The sequence below is a fragment of the Coenobita brevimanus genome, chromosome 59, assembly GCF_032717465.1.
Source record: "Coenobita brevimanus isolate Jiangsu-jjx chromosome 59, ASM3271746v2, whole genome shotgun sequence".
NCBI classification, from domain to species: Eukaryota; Metazoa; Arthropoda; class Malacostraca; order Decapoda; family Coenobitidae; genus Coenobita; species Coenobita brevimanus.
In genome coordinates this window covers 1,853,559-1,870,919 of record NC_137012.1, presented here as the reverse complement: position 1 = coordinate 1,870,919, position 17,361 = coordinate 1,853,559, and the positions used below count along the sequence as shown (strand labels likewise).

The 17,361-nt window shown below is 42.6% G+C and overlaps 1 protein-coding gene across 1 annotated transcript in view; it reads right to left on the bottom strand.

Moving 5' to 3' along the window:
* LOC145402859 (uncharacterized protein F54F2.9) overlaps window positions 1–16,851 on the bottom strand; it is a 98,580-nt gene extending 81,729 nt beyond the window's left edge. The window contains exons 1-3 of the mRNA XM_080274767.1: window positions 16,648–16,851; window positions 8,942–9,043; window positions 7,181–7,399 (exon numbers count right to left, since the gene is read on the bottom strand). Coding sequence (XP_080130893.1) covers window positions 7,181–7,399; window positions 8,942–9,043; window positions 16,648–16,803 — 477 coding nt within the window. The 5' untranslated portion in view covers window positions 16,804–16,851. The remainder of the gene's footprint in view (window positions 1–7,180; window positions 7,400–8,941; window positions 9,044–16,647) is intronic.
* Between the last annotated feature and the right edge of the window lie 510 nt (window positions 16,852–17,361).

Below are 17,361 nucleotides of genomic sequence, written 5' to 3'. Positions count from 1 at the left end.
AATGCTATGAGTTATGAGAGTGAAGATGAAAGTGACATTCACTCTCAATGCCAGTATACAGGACGAGAAAGTGAATGCTACGTATTTTACTGAAAGAAATTGAATCCCTACAGTGACAATAAACTAATACTACTGAAGGAAACTTATGAATAAAGACTGTAGATATATATAAGTGTTATATAGTAATAGAAATATAAAGTGTGAGGGGTTTTATGAATAATAAATGACAGACTACTAAGAGCGAACTAGTGCCAGTGCAACGATCAGACGCGCTCATAATTTCCATTGCTTTCACAGTGTTTTTTTTTTTTAGTATGGATCCCAAACTACTTGAAAATTGTAGAATAGTGTTTATAGTGTTTGTATCTGGCTGTGGTAATCATATTACGGGTTGTCGGGAAGTGTAAAGTGGAGACTTCGTTACCCTACTTCAGAGGTCTCCACAAGTCCTACGGTAACTGACGAAGGCTCAACAATCATTCCAGGAGAAAGCTGAAGGTATGTGCCATAAGCATATGTAATTTTATTATTCTAGGACTAATAACTGATTTTTGGCAAATATTTTTTGAGAGTCCGTCGGAGCCCAAATAACCCCGCGGCACACGCAAGTCATTGGTAAACAAGCCCGCGGTGTACGGGTTAATGCAGGTGTAGCTTCTGTAATGAGTAAAGGTGTTAAAAGGAAGCATGTAACACTAAGTATTGCAGATAAAGTGAAAATAATGGAAAAACTAGAGGCTGGTGTTCCTCCAGGAAAACTCGTGAACGAGTTTGGTATCGCCAAACAAACCGTGTCGGACATCAAGAAAAACAAAGATAAAATTAGACAGTTTGCTTTAAAATTTGATATTACAAACAGTGGCTGTGGTGAAAATAAAAGAAAAACTCTAAAAATGCCATATGTTAATAATTAACAAACATACCATATGCAGATTATTTTTGGTATGAACTGAAGATTACCCTGATGGTCCGGACAATCTGCTAATTCGGACAACCCTTCCCCCCATATAGTCCGAATGAGAGAGGTTCTACTGTATTTCATTTCCTCACTATCCAGCCTCACTGTGCATTCAGTGACCATTTCTCTTGATGACCACATCTTTACTTTTCCCTACATTTACCTTTATATTCCATTTCTTACATACTCTCCCAAACTCATTTACCAAGCCCTATCTCATTAGGGCCATTCCAACATCCACTGCCCTCCCTTGCATGCCATTATAGCTCCAGCCACATACAAATTAAACAAACACGGAGACCTGACACATCCGTGTTTCAATCCAACATTCAGACAGAAAAATTCACACAATTCATCATCCACATGCACTGCAGCCCTTGAACCCTCATACATACCTGTACTCTTCACAGCATTCAACACCTTCCCATTTACTCCATATAATTTTAATATTTTCCACATTCCTTGTCTATCCACTCTGTCTTATGCTTTCTCCAAATCCACGAAGGCAGAACAGAACTTCTTCCCCTTCTCTATAAACTTTTTCCCTAAACATCTTAGGATGAATATCTGATCGGCACAACTTCTTTCCTTCCTGAAACCTCCCTGTTCTTCAACAAGCTCTATCAGCAAGTATCCATATTATTTACTTTTTCAATATGATTACCACACACTTCTTTTTCCCCTTTTTCTCTATCCATCTATCAACCTATTGCCAGATGTCTTAACCCTTTGAGATTTTCGGCCCTCCGCCGATTGTGTCTGTGCCAGATTCAGTCTGGCACACATAGTGTGCACTGTCGTGCAGTGATATTTGTACTTAATCGGCCACTGCACACTAATTTTTTATGGCAGAGTAATGAATATGGTACCGTTTTAAAGCTGAACATTTGCTTTTTATCGTAGTATGGTTGAATAAAGCAAATACGATAGCTAAAAGGCCAATAGGACGAGTAGAATTTAGCCGAATATGAAAAATCGTACACCTTTCTGTAGAAAAATATTGGTAAAAAATAAAAGTATTACAGTTATGTGAAATCTGAGAGCACCATGTCAGTCTACAGTAAATTCTCTGTCTACTGATATATAAGTTATGGCAATTTTTGTTAGTTTTCACTGAGAAGAGTAAGAGCTCTCTCTGTCATGCAGGCAAATATCCACGCTGGTAATACCGATATTATTCATGGTAAGACGCTATTTATCATGCATATCCATCTGATGTGCTCATCACTGTAAATACAAATAGTTGGAAAAGGATAAACAGAATACTGTATGTGGAACAAGGCCAGATAGGAGATGAAAAACAAGCAAAAAGAAAATATTGTTTTGTATGACTCGAGTTCGAGTCATCAGAATTTCAATGGTTGGACTTATGATGACTTGAAATTGTGTCACCAGAATCTCAAAGGGTTAATTGCATCAGGGGTGGCAAAAAAAAAAAAAAAAAAAAAAAAAAAAAAAAAAAAAAAGAGGCCTCCACATTGCCATGTCCCCTGCCATTTCACTGCCCTCCCCCTAGCTCACACCCCTCTCTCATATACCACTCCACCTCATCCTCAGCCTCCCCCTCCCTCTCCCCCCCCTCCACCTCACTCATATACACTCTCCTCCTTAGTCTCTCGCTCTCCATCTTCTACACATGGCCAAACCACCACAATGTGTTTCTCCTAACGTTTTCTATCACATCCACATCCACACCACAAAGCTCCTCCACTTCCTCATTTGTCAGTCTGTCTCTCAATATGACTCCACATGCTCCTTTCAAATAACTCACTGCCACTGCTGTCACTCTTGCCTTCTGTCCTTCCAACAAGGCCCAAGCTTCACTTCCATACGTTACAGCTGGTATAACAATACCATCATGCAGTGACTTTTTTACTTCCATGCTCACTTCCCTATTCCTTATCACTGCTTTCAAAGAACCTGCAACCTTTCTTTCATGCTGTAATCTTTCAAGCATTTCATCCTCTGAACTTCCATCTGTACTCATCACACTGCCCAAGTACAGTAGGTTCGCACAGTGCGCATCATCACAGTGCGCGATTCGCATTGTACGCGAGTGACCAAAAATCATAACCAAAAACCCTTGAATGCGCGAGTTTACCGCACAGAACGCGAGGCAGAGGCAAGGAGTGGCTCAAAAATGCCATTTTCTATTAGTGCGCGACCACCCCTCACACAGCAAGTCACGTGTCGTCTGCTCCTGTTGAGGATGAAGAGGATGCAATGTCAGAAGTGTCAGCATTGGACTTTGAAGGGTTTATGGCCGAAGTGAGTGACTTTGATGCTCCTGCGGAAGGAGCTCAAGAGGAGTCTGTGGAGGGAAGCATTGGTGCGGTGGGGAGTGCAGCACTATAAGTGTTGCCACGCCTCGGAACCCCTATTATTTAAGGTCATCAGGCCTGTTGTCTACTGTTGTTAAGGTGACTACCCATATTTTTGTTATTGTAGCTATAGCTTTAGTACAATGTCTGAAAAATATGACCTTTATTATGTCTCTAAGGGCCAAAAAATGTCCAGGTATGAGGGGGTACCGCCCATATGTAATTATTCCCATAAGATTATGTATTCCCAGTACGCGAATTCCCAGTGCGCGAGGTCGTGGACCGCCCAATCTCTCGCGCACTGTGCAAGCCTACTGTACTTAAATGCACTCACGTTTTCCATTTTCTCATCATCCAACCTCACCATACATTCAGTGACTTAATTTCTATCAAAGACCATAACTTTACTCTTCCTTACATTCACCTTTAAATTCCAATTCTTACACAATCTCCCAAACTCATTCACCAAGACTTGCAGTTCCCCTTCGTCTTCACTTAACAATACAGTATCATCTGGAAAGAACAGTACAGGAATTTTTCAAACACTGCTCTCTCTCACTGGAGCCACTGCAACATCCACTGCACTGTGTGGTACCTCTTTTATAACCCTATCCATGTACAGTTTGAACAACCATGGAGACATGACACATCCCTGTTTCAATCTAACATTCAGATAGAATAATTCACTCATTTTCACCATCCACATTCACTGCAGCCTTGGCATCCTGATACATACTGTTCACAGTATTCAACAACTTCCCAACTACTCCACACACTCTTAATATTTTCCCCATTCTGCATCTATCCACTCGGTCAAATTCTTTCTCCAAATCCATGAGGGCCGCATACAACGTCTTTCCTGTCTCTAGAAACTTTTCCACTGAAGACCTATCTATCTATCTATTGACAGACACTGTAATCCCGTAAGGGGTGGTCACAAACAAACCGCCTCCATGTCGCCCTGTCCCTCGCCATTTCAGTGCCCTGCTCCCAGCTCACATGCCCCTCTCTCATATAACTCTCCACTCCATTCCTCCATCTCATCCTTGGCCTCCCCCTCCCTCTCCCCCCCTGCACCTCACTCACATACACTCTTCTTGTCAGTCTCTCACTCTCCATCCTCTCCGCATGGCCAAACCACCTCAGTGTGTTTCTCCTAACGGTTCCTATCACATCCACATCACAATGCTCCTTCACATCCTCATCTGTCAGTCTGTCTCGCCATGTGACTCCACATGCTCCTCTCAAATAACTCATTTCCAATGCTCTCACTCTTGACTTCAGTCCCTCCACCAAGGTCCAAGCTTCAATTCCATACAGTAGAGTTGGTATCACATTTCTGTCAGATAGATAGATAGATAGACTTTCAATCCTCTGGGACTCTACCTTCCTCCCAGGGCAATCTGCACATCTTCCATATCCATTCTACTACTATCTCTCTCAAACGCTTCACCATTTCACCAAACACTCCATCAATTCCTGGAGCTTTCCCCAAATTGACTTTCTTCACTGCTCCTTCCATCCTACTGATTTCTTCCTGTCTTCTCACCTCCCTCCTTCTCCCAGCCATTTCCCAGCTACTTATACTCGCGTTACTTTCATTCTCTATGTTTACCAGTTCCTTAAAGTGTTCTCTCCATCTGCTCATTTCTTCTCCCTTCTCCACTAGAACAATAATGATTAATAACTCCAAATCCATTAACCACTTACACTACATGTTTGAGCAATACATAATAAATTTCCCAAACATGCCAGGTCAATTGCAGAATGGTTTTACATACTATACCGCGGAAAAACTTCAGCAACACCTGGGAACACATGAATTATATAAGGGACAAGTGGTGTGTGTTGCACACAATACTTTTTTATTGGAAATGGTGCAAGGTGGAGTTCACATGGCCATGGAGAATCAAAACACAGCAGTAAGGTCCTCATATTGACTTCCTACCAGTATTTTAATCGCTGTGTCCCAAGGACATCTTTTATATTTTACTCGGGCTAATGATAGGCTATATTATTTAGCTCAGGAGAGAGACATCTTCACGTTTTGGGAATTAACATCTATCTGTTTGTGCTATGATTAGGTGCTTGTGAGGGATGTCTTCACACTGTGGCACTGATATCCCAACTCCATCTCCACTCCCAAATGGAGGACAGTGAGCCACAGCAGAAAGGCAACTATTGCCTGCAGTTCACCAGGCTCACATTCAGATAAGCCTGGCGTAACAACAACAACAACCACAAAATAAAGCCTTATACTTCCATGTGCTCCACATGTGTCTGACTGTCAGTAGAACTATTAACTCTGGAGAGAACAGGTCAAGATAAGAAGTTGCATATTTCCCAGTGAGATGTGGCGAGGAATAGGATACATATAATTTTTTCCATTAGGAAGATTCATTTACACAGTTCAGTATTGTGCAAGTATTTTCAAGGGAAGAATATTACTTCATACAAGGAATGACCACAGAGTATAAACAGCACAGCCTACCTTCACTCTCTCAACTTCAAATCAAACGACACCATACTTCCATTTTTTTTTTTTTTTTTTTTTTTTTATGCGAGGAAGAAGGAACCAAAGGCCATGAGCCCGCAGTAACAGTTCCCTCCAAGAGAAAAACAAAATACAATATAGAGCCAAATTCAAGATCCAATCATTTTGAGATGCCTGGACACACTGCGTTTGAAAGACTGGAGATCATAGGCAGCAGGAAATACACACAGAGGGAGACAGTTCCAGAGCTGACCTGTTGCATAAATGAAAGACTGGGAGTAACGGTTAACTCTTGCATTAGAGAGTTGGACAGAAAAAGGATGAGAGTTTGCTGCCAGACGGGTGCTACGCGCCCGTCGTAGAGGTGGAGGAATGCAAGCAGACAGTTCAGAGGAGCAGTGATCATTAAAGTAGCGATAGAAAAGAGATAAAGATGCAACAGTGCGGCGAAGAGACAGAGGTTGAAGGGAGTCAGTAAGAGGAGGAGAGTTAATGAGACGAAAAGCCTTTGACTCCACCCTATTGAGAAGAGCTGTATGTGGGGAGCCTCCCCACACATGAGAGTTGTACTCACACAGGGGCGGATAAAACCCCTGTATAGAGTCAACAATTGTGCAGGGGTAAAGAAAGAGCGGAGTCGGCTTAGCACACCCAATCTCTTGGAAGCAGATTTTACAAGAGATGTAATATGATCTTTCCAAGATAAGTCCCGAGTAAATGAAACCCCAAGCATGTTCAAGGATGATGCAGGATTAAGCTGAATATTATTAAACATTAGTGGGTATACCTGTGGAAGATTTTGTCGGGTTGATAGGTGTAAGAACTGAGTCTTAGATGCATTAAAGACAACCATATTATTTTTACCCCAGTCAGAGATACGAGCCAAATCAGACATTAGGTGTGCCACAGCCTCATCCCTTGCTTGTTGAAGTAACTGTTGAGATGAGCGTTGCGGGAACCGAATGGAAAGGTGAAGGGTGGAGTCGTCAGCGTATGAGTGGATAGGGTTAGATGTACAGCTTAGAAGATCATTGACTGGAAGCTAAAGCATGTTCCAAAACCAGCTGATTACTTCCCAAAACTGCTAGGGAAAAAAAAAAAAAGACATCCCAGATGCGTAATAATGTGGGAGTCTCAGTTTAAGCACTGAAAATTTATTTATGAATGAATTTCATGAATAAGTGCAATGTTAGTGTACCTTGATACCAAGGTTGTTGCCACACACTAATATTATGACAGTACTTCCCAGGAAAAGCCAACCTTCTACAACCTGGAATAAGATTTATTCAACATTTCAATCCAGAATATTAAAGCATGTCATGGAAACACTCATTATAACTATCTCCCATCTTTCTATTGCCTGATTTAGGCAAAAAAGGGAGATCCAGGTGTACAAACAGAACTCACCATGCAGTGCTTCTTGTCAATATAGGAGCCCCATGCCATGAGGTACTGAGTCACAGAGATCACTACTGTCAGGATAATGGTGATCTCCAACAGGGACATCTTGCGGGCTCTTCGGTAGTAGTAGATTGGGGAGCGCCAGTCAGGTAGACCTTCCACCAGCACTCGATTGTAGCTTGCTCGGCGACCCTCATCTTTTAGTACATCATAGATGGCAACTAGCTGTTGGGCACGATTATGATTTAGGGTTGGAACTGGTAAAAAGTATATTCATCTGAACATGCTTTATCACAAATACATTGTACAGTACATTAATATGAGCACCAACATAACCTCATGCAATCCTCTTGGAGCCTCCAAGCTAAGTCATCTGTCTTCTTCAAAACCTTCACAGTAATACCACCTTCCTTCCCTATGCCACTCTTTGGCACACTTACTGGTACTTATCTTTCAGCAACTTCAGTAAGGTCTTTGAACCCCCTCATCAACTCATCTCTTCATTTACCAGCACTTCATTCTGAGTTACCACTCTTGAAAATGCAGTTCTAAATTAGGAAAAACAAACCAAAGCAATGCACAGTACTACAGTTCTGTCATAAACAATAAGGCAGAGGTGGTAAAGTAAAAAATCTGATATGCTGGGATAAAACTGAAAACACTGATGCAGTATGATGATAAGTTATGTTGCTTGATAAAGGATGCATTTGCAACTGATATGACGGGTAAAATATGGAAAACATCGGGGGTGGCAGTACAGTGAGTGGTGAGACAGCTAACAAAAAATAAATAAATAACACAGGGTTATTTTCTACCATAAGTATTCTACACCAAAGACTGATGTAGCCAAATTCTCCCATGAGATCTTAATAAAATACCATCTATCTACCTACTGCCAGATGCCTCAATCCCATATGGGGTGGCCACAAACAAATCGCCTAAAATGTACCACTTTAACTTTTCTTGAGACATGAGTAAGAAAATAAGTCCTTGTTCCAGTTTCCCTTACGCTGTGTCCACACCAAATGTTTCCTGGCACGGGTGGTTGCAAGTGGAAGGTCTACATTGTTGTAATCAATTAAGTTGCTCGCTCATAACTGCCCGCTTCCATTGGGCTCACTGGTACAGGTTACAGTAACGCAAAACTCCTGTCCACACCAGCAGGCATTTAGTGTGAATGTGGCCTTACCGTGAACTTGCAGTCGAGAGTTAAGAGGCTGCTCACACCAAAAGTACTGAGGTTGTCATATTCCCACATACAGCACAGTGCTCACAAAACCATAATAGTTACTGGTATAGAACCCACCCCTTTGTTATAAGCAGCCAAGCTCATACAACTTGGAAGAAGGAGAGAAAGAGGGGAAGCTGTACTTGATTTACATTCCAAAGGACATCAAGGAGCATTAATGTGGCTCTCTCCTGTTCTGCTGATGACAAGAATCATGAGTGGATTGTACATACTGTACTCTAGTCTGATGAAATGCATGAAGATTTGCACTACTGTAACTTAGTTAACAGTTTTTAAAAAGTGAATGATAGCTATGCATTTTTAAAACAATACCAAAATGTACCTTATCAAGAAAAAAAAGAAAGTAACATAAATCTTCTGCATACTGGTAATTTCACTTTTTCATGATAATGCCTGGTTGACACTCATCTCACATCCATCCATCCATCCATCATCCAATCCTAAGTTGCTCCGTGAGGAGCGTAGGAGCTCGGGGCTAGGCAAGTTGGTCCTGGAATTTAAGATGACACTCATCTCACCTGTCTAAATTTTACTTCAGCATCCTCAGCATCATTTTTATCTGGGTGTAGCTGCAGAGAGAGTCTGCGGTATGCCTTCTTGATTTCAGGAAGTGTTGCATCCTGGAAAATAAAATGACCACATATAAAGAAACATCTAAAAAATAAATACATAAATAAATGCTGGATACATCAATAAATATTGTCAGATATTCACAATTTCCCTTTCACTGCTAATTATTAAGAAATGAGTTGACATTTCTTCAATGTGAATACTGGTACTGCACAAGGAACTTCTTTCTGCTACCATACATCTATCTAGATTTCCTTTTACCAACAGCTAGATACATCTCACATTCTACTAACTATAATTCTCCAAGAAATTTTAAAAAATTCAAAACTGAATAAAAACAACAATGAAGTTTTCGCTGAAACAGTACATAACTGGGTGTTCTAGCACATTGCCATAATCAATCTACATTACCCAATCGCATTCTATAGGTTATGTATACAATATTAGCTAAATTTAGGGTAAATTTGTAGGCCAGTCCAGATTTCACAACTGATACCCGTATGTAAAAAACTAACCAAAAGTTGAATCTCTAACTACCGGTATACTGTGTACTTCACTCACAGACCAATGATAACATAACAATCTACAGTCTGTCCTTGTCTAACACAGTTAATTGCTTTCGCACCCCTACCGTGTTAGAGAAATTTCGTGTTACAGGGACTCTTGAAACCCTGATTCCTTCCGCACCCCTGCTCAAAGTCCACTTTCCCCCCCTCCTTGTGGTGCAAAATTTTTGTTATACCCCCCAATTTTAACCTACTAGAAAGCGTTAATATGGTTAAAAAAATTATAGAAGTTATGTTACAGTTAAATGCCACATCTTATTTACCTTATGGGAGGACAGGAGGAGATACACTATGCCGAGGAGGAAGAAGAGGGGAGAACACTGGTTAAAATCCTTCAAAGTCAATAGCACTTGCAACACTTCTCACATCATCAGGCAGAGTGGGGAGGCAGGTGGGAGCAAAGTGTCCTGATTGGCTGGGTAGTTCAAAAGAGAGAATGCTGAAGGGTGATTGGCTGGGAGGTAGATGACCCCCGTAGGCAAGGCAACGCTCCCATGATTCATCTCATCACCACCCACCCAGTTCAAATAACAGTGTTAGCTTCATTAATGGCCATGTTAGAAGCAATAGTGCTTCTGGAAAACTGTACTGTGTCAGATCATTTTCATGTTAGCGAAAACCGTGTTAGACAAGGATAGACTGTATGTAGGTGCAAATGCACAGATAATCTCCATGTGGGACTTGAGGAAAGTTTGTAGGAGAGCTGAAGTCAAATTAATGTACTGGACAAATACAATGGACTGTATAAAAACTATGGGTAATCCTAAAGGAAACATAGGACCACCTCTTAAAAATAAAAAAAAATAATAAAAAAATAACTCCTTTTGAACTGATTCAGTGACTTTGTAAAGGTGTACAGGAGTACATATCCAATGGATGCTTAATACATGGGTTTTAACGACATGAAATGCCTAGAGCGCGATGGGGAATGGAGGGTGAAAAAAAAATCAGTAGCGCACAAGTTGGTTTTGAAAACACGAAGTCAGGGCAGCAAATTGAGTCGAATCTGGTGTTATGCCACAGGGCGTGACCAACCCTTGTCAAGTACGCAAGGAAGTGACCTGTATCACCATCACAAGTCATGGTCATGGATAGTAAGGATCTACCAATCTGAAATGTCGGCAAAATCCTGGCTGCCTTTGATGAATTTAACCCTCAAACGCCGGGCAATATTTACCAAAGTCGTCACCTCACTACAAGCAATTTTTCGGAGACAGCTGAAAACTGTTTGTTTTCGAACTTTAATATTTCAGAAAGTATAGCACTTAGGGAAACAAATGAATGACCAATTTACTCAACAACTCCTCCTCTTGCGGATGAAAATATCCCCAGGTCTCTAGGTCGTTGCGTTGATGAGTAATTAGGTGAGGAAGAGAACTCATTTTCACCACAAGAGTGGCGTGAGAGCAGGACGTCCATGCGTCTGCCCGTGACACTGACTATGACTTTGTTCTTAGCGTGATAACTTACTCCACTACCAGATAAACTAGACACTGTTGCATCCAAGGCATGCCTTAAGGCACTATCACTGAGCCCTTTACTAGTATTCTTGGAAAGAGGCTTGGGAGGGGCCAATGATCCAAGGGTCCATGTAAGGCAGGAACAAAATTAGACAAGAGACATAAGAAAACATTGTCCTACACCTGGCACAGTCACATATGTGACTGAAGTATGCTTGCCTCAGGTGCTGGGAAGCTATCCCCACCCTTTGGAGGGGATGCATATAACCATCACCCGGCACTTAGGGGTTAAAGATCAAATGACAATGAACGAAACCTGTAAAGTGAGAGCTCAAGAGATTCTGGATGCCGCAGAAAGCAGCCTCTGTTACTATCGAGACATGCATGCCGAGGAAGTAAACCAAAGGCATCAGACTCTGATCACCACCTTTACTCCACCACTGCAACAGGATCCAGTGCCTTCAACATCAGCTGAGGACGATAATGATTATGCATCTGTTATGTCTGCCTTGGACTTTGAGGGGTTCATGACTGATGTGGAATGTGTTGATGCCAGTGGTGGAGTGATGAAGCCAGGTGGTGTGGAGGGTAATGGGGCCGGGGCACCGTAACTGCCTCGCCCTGCCTTGGAAATCCATCTCTGAGTGTCAACTAAGCCCTTCCTGTACAGGTTTTATGGTACAGGATTACTGTGAGGGTTATGCTTCTTATGTGTACATGTGTTTAATATCCCATAATACATAGGCAAAATGACAAACTAGGGACCAAAGGGGTGGCTTTTGAGGCTGCCACCTCACCAATTAGAATTTTGCTCATGAGGTATATTATTTGTAAAGCAAGAAATTTCTACAGAGTGAGGCTTTCTACCAACCAAACTCTTGCGTATGAAGCAAATGGACTGTATGATGGGGATCCATCAAATCTATCTATCTATCTACTGCCAGACGCCATAATCCCGTAAGGGGTGGCCATTTAACTCTTGAGTTATTTGTTTCACGGGGAGGGGCACTAACCTTCCACCAACCCACTTGTTGACACGTAGGGAGCACGTATCCATCAAATACAGAAAGAAAATATGATCACACAAGGGATAGATTAGGATAAGTTTGGTGAGATTAGCATAAAATTAATTTGGTTAGTATAAAAGAGGTTAGGTTAGGTTAGGTTTTACTATCTATCTATCTATCTATTGCCAGACGCCTCAATCCCGTTTGGGGTGGCCACAAACAAATCTCCTCCAAGTCGCCCTGTCCCCCGCCATTTCACAGCCCTGCTCCCAACTCACACCCCCCTCTCTCATATACCTCTCCACCCCATCCCTCCATCTCATCCTCGGTCTCCCCCTCCCTCTTCCACCCTCCACCTCACTCACATACACTCTCTTCGTCAATCTTTCACCCTCCATCCTCTCCACATGGCCAAACCACCTCAGTGTGTTCCTCACAACGCTTCCTATCACATCCACATCCACACCACAACGCTCCTTTATATCCTCATTCGTCAGCCTGTCTCTCCACGTGACTCCACAGGCTCCTCTTAAATAACTCATTTCCACTGCTCTCACTCTTGACTTGTGTCCTTCCAACAATGTCCAAGCTTCACTTCCGTACGTTAGAGTTGGTATCACAATACTGTCATGTAGTAACTTTTTTACTTCCATGCTCACTTCCCTGTTTCTTATCACTGCTTTTAAGGAACCAGCAACCTTTCTTCCCTGCTGTACCCTTTCAAGCACTTCACCCTCCAAACCTCCATCCTTACTCATCACACTACCCAAATACTTAAACGTACTCACATTTTCCAATTCCTCACCATCCAACCTCGCTGTACATTCACTGACTTCACCTCTCTCAAAGACCATCACTTTACTCTTCTCTACATTCACCTTTAGGTTCCGTTTCTTACACACTCTCTCAAACTCATCCACCAAGCCTTGCAGCTCCCCTTCGTCTTCACTCAACAACACAGTATCATCTGCAAACAACAGTACAGGGAGTTTCCAAACACTATCCTCTCTCACCAGGGCCACTCCAACATCCACTACCCTACCTTGTACCTCTTTTATTACCCCATCCATGTACAGATTGAACAACCATGGAGACATGACACATCCCTGTTTCAAACCAACTTTCACAGAGAAAAATTCACTTAGTTCACCATCCACACGCACTGCAGCCTTCGCACCATCGTACATACTCTTCACAGCATTCAACAACTTCCCATCTACTCCATATATTCTTAACACTTTCCACAATCCTTGTCTATCCACCCTGTCATATGCTTTCTCCAAATCCATGAAAGCCGCATACAACTTCTTTCCCTTCTCTAGAAACTTTTCCACTAAAGATCTAAGAATGAATATCTGATCTACACAACCTCTTCCCTTCCTAAAGCCTCCCTGTTCTTCTCCAACTAATTTCTCTGTTCTTTCTCTAACTCTGTCTATAAGTAACCTACCATACACTTTTCCTATTATACTAAGAAGACAAATGCCCCTATGATTACCACACACTTCTTTTTCCCCTTTTCCTTTGTACAAGGGAATAATTATACCTGACTTCCAATCCTCTGGGACTCTACCTTCCTCCCAGGCCAATCTGCACATCTTCCACATCCATTCTACTACTATCTCTCCCCCATGCTTCAGCATTTCACCACACACTCCATCAATTCCTGGGGCTTTCCCCGATTTAACTTTCTTCATTGCTTCCACAACTTCCATCCTACTGATTTCTTCCTGTCTTCTCACCTCCCTCCTTCTCCCAGCCATTCCCCAGCCACTTATACTCGCATTACTTCCATCCTCCACGTTCAACAATTCCTTAAAGTGTTCTCTCCATCTGCTCACTTTTTCTCCCTTCTCCACTAGTAATCTACCATTTTTATCTTTCACTCCCCTGCTAACTTCACTTCCACCCTGTCTTACTCTTTTCACTTCTCTCCAGAACATTTTCTTACAGTCCCTCCACTTTACACTCAAATTCCTTCCAAATTCCTCATCCACTCTCTTCTTACTCTCTCTTACTAATCTTTTCACCTCTCTCTTCCTTTCCACATATAACTCTCTCTTCCGCCTCTCAACTTCTTCCACGCCCCTATTTCTCATCCATTCATTGTATGCTTTCTTCTTTTGTGCCACAGCCTGTTTCACCTCTTCAGTCCACCACGCTGTTCCTTGCACCCCCCTCCGTCTTCTCTTCCTTCCACACACCACATCACATGCTGCACATATTTCTTCTGTAAATATCTTACACACACCTTCCACGTCTCCCATCTGCTCCAATTCATATTTGCCCAATCGTTCCTCCACTTCTCTCTTATACTCTGCCTTTTTCTCATCCTCTTGTAACCTTTCCACTCTCCTTGCAACTACTCCTTCCTCTCGTCTTTCCCTTCTTCTATTCCTCCATCTTACTTGCAACCTAATTCTGGCCACCACCAAGTAGTGGTCAGAAAGTCCACTCCCCCAACCTCTATACACTCTTGCATCCTTTACACATCTTCGCATCCTTTCATCCACACACACATAATCAATCATTGCCTTCCTTTCATTCAGTTCACCACCCACCCTTCTCATCACTCGCCATGTATACCTGTGGATCATTTTATGCCTGAAGAGGGTATTGGCTATTACCAACCCCTCCCAGCACAAATGTCCACTAGCGCACTCCCATTCTCATCTATCTCAGCAGGCACACCCCACTCACCAACTATTCCATCCACCTTCACATTACCAACTTTACCATTCATATCACCAATCAAAAACACTCTCTCACTCCTTCCAAACTTTTCCATGCACACTTCCACATTTGTCCAGAACTCTTCTCTCACTCTTCTAGCACGATCTTGCGTTGGCGCATACACACACACAATCGCCCACATTTGTATTCCAACTTTCAACTTTACCCACACAATCCTTGACCCAACTGATCCATACTGTCTTATGCTCTTCTTCCATCTTTTACTCACAACTATACACACTCCTTCCTTTGCCCTCTCATTCTCATCTACTCCTGCACATATACCCCATCCATACTCCCATTCTCTCACACTTTCTCCTCTCCATTTTGTTTCAGTTATTCCACATACATCCACTTTCGCATCCTCAAGCACCTGGACAATCTCTCTCTCTTTCACCTCATCATTCGCTCCTCTTACATTCCATGTACTCATTACCAAGTCCTTTGTCCGGTCCTGGGTCGTCAACGTTTGGTCAGTCCTTGTCCGAGGCTTCTTGTTTGTTTTTTTAGTTAGTTGTTTTCCGGGGAGGGGCACTAACCCTCCGCCAACCCTTTTAGTCGCCTTTTACGACAAGCAGGGATACTGGGGGAGTATTCTTGAAAACCCCCCTACCCCCAGGGGGTTAAGTTACATGGAGAGAAAGACTGACAAATGAGGAAGTGAAGGAGCATTGTGGTGTGGATGTGGATGTGATAGGGGGCATTAGAAGAAACACACTGAGGCATTTTGGTCATGTGGACAGGATGGAGAGCAAGAGACTGATGAGGAGAGTGTATGTGAGTGAGGTGGAGGGAGAGGCCAAGGATAAGATGGAGGGATGGAGTGGAGAGGTATATGTGAGCTGGGAGCAGGGCTGTGAAATGGCAGGGTACAGGGTGACATGGAGGTGCTTTGTTTGTGGCCACCCCTTACAGGATTAAGGCATCTGGCAACAGATTGACAGATTACATAATCACTGCCATGGCTTATGACTTTTTTATTGATAATCACAATCATGTCCATGTCTAGTTGTAACCCATGGTAATGTCATAATCAAGTGGAAATATCACAAAATACCATACAGTACTTGGTTAAGTTAGGGTAGGCAACCAAATAACAAGGGGCCACAACAGCACCACGTAATCTTAACAAAATTGTAATCTCACCACGACACCAGCATATCAACTAGGTTAGCAAGTAGAAAACCCAGCATTCGACAGTTGTCTGAATGCAAAAACTGACTAGGTTAATGCCAGATGATTTTATTCAGCTCTGGTAAGATTTTTTCATACTGCACCTAAACTTCGGGACTGATGATAATGGCCAATGATTGGTGTATGACAATGCCATCAAACATACACCCTCGCTGGTGCAGTGGTAAAGTTCCCGCTTGCCAACTGGTGGACGGGAGTTTGCACCTCGCTCAGGTTGCGAAGTTTCACTGATGGAGAGGGTGGTTACTGTCCCCCTTGAGCAAGGGGATGGGTGTGTGCATGTGTGAAGGTCACAGCCTTGCCCTTAGATCGGACTATATGAGCTTTCAGCTCCCTTCTGGTAGGGTAAAAGCTGACGATCACGACCATCAAGTGATCCTGACCGACCCGGTGAATTACCCGGTGAATTACACATGTACCTATAATGGCTTATGAAGGTAAGAGACACCATTTGGCAAGCACCTGAAGGGAGTCATACTATGTACCAAGTACAGGTTGGCTACACATCCTCCGAGTCACTTGGACATCAAAAAATGCAATCTGCTTGGCATCCTTATGTGAACTGAATTAATCTGGTAAAGTATGCAAGGTATGTACAGGTAAGGTGTGTCCAGTACGTAATGCGGCAGTGTAAAAACACTACCAAACGATTTTCTAAAAAAAATAAATAAATAAATAAACACTTTCCACTTACCTGACTGACTCCCATCACTTGGTAAAAATTTTCGTTGATTTCTTCCACCAGATCAAACATTTCCATTTCATTCAAGTCCCAGCATCTGACAACCGGGGCAGCCAGCACGACCAACAAGAGCATATACCGGGTTGGGAGCACCATTTTAGGGACCATCTGGTTTAACAATTCCACTCCACAATTCAGCCCCAGCTCATGTCAGCACTCGAGATCGTCCAGCTGTGTTTTGATCTGGACAAGTCTTCGTACTTTCGCCGGGAGTTGTTGTACATCGTTACAGTAAGTAGTAGAGTATTAAATAAAATGTCCCTCAAAGAAATATCTCGCGCTCTTTCACTGCAGCTGCTATATAATGTATCTCTCATACCTCTAAAGGTGTCATTAGAGATGATCCCTAATAATCGTTAAATGCTTTGTTATCGTACCTGGTTCCTAAATATTACCTTCAGTGCTGCTAATATTCTCGTCTCTATAAGTATTGAAATTCTCCGAGTTTCACTTAACAATGACCTCGGCTGGACCTCTCATGTTAGATCACATGCTAAAACCGCTTCAAAGAATGGATTATTAATATTGTACTGTATATGAGGGAGGGGGGGGTGAGTTGGGGGGAGGGGAGTCAAATGGTGGGTGACAGAGTGACTTGGAGGCGTTTTGTCTGTGGCCACCCTTTGCGGGATTAGGGCGTCGGGCTATAGATAGATAGATAGATAA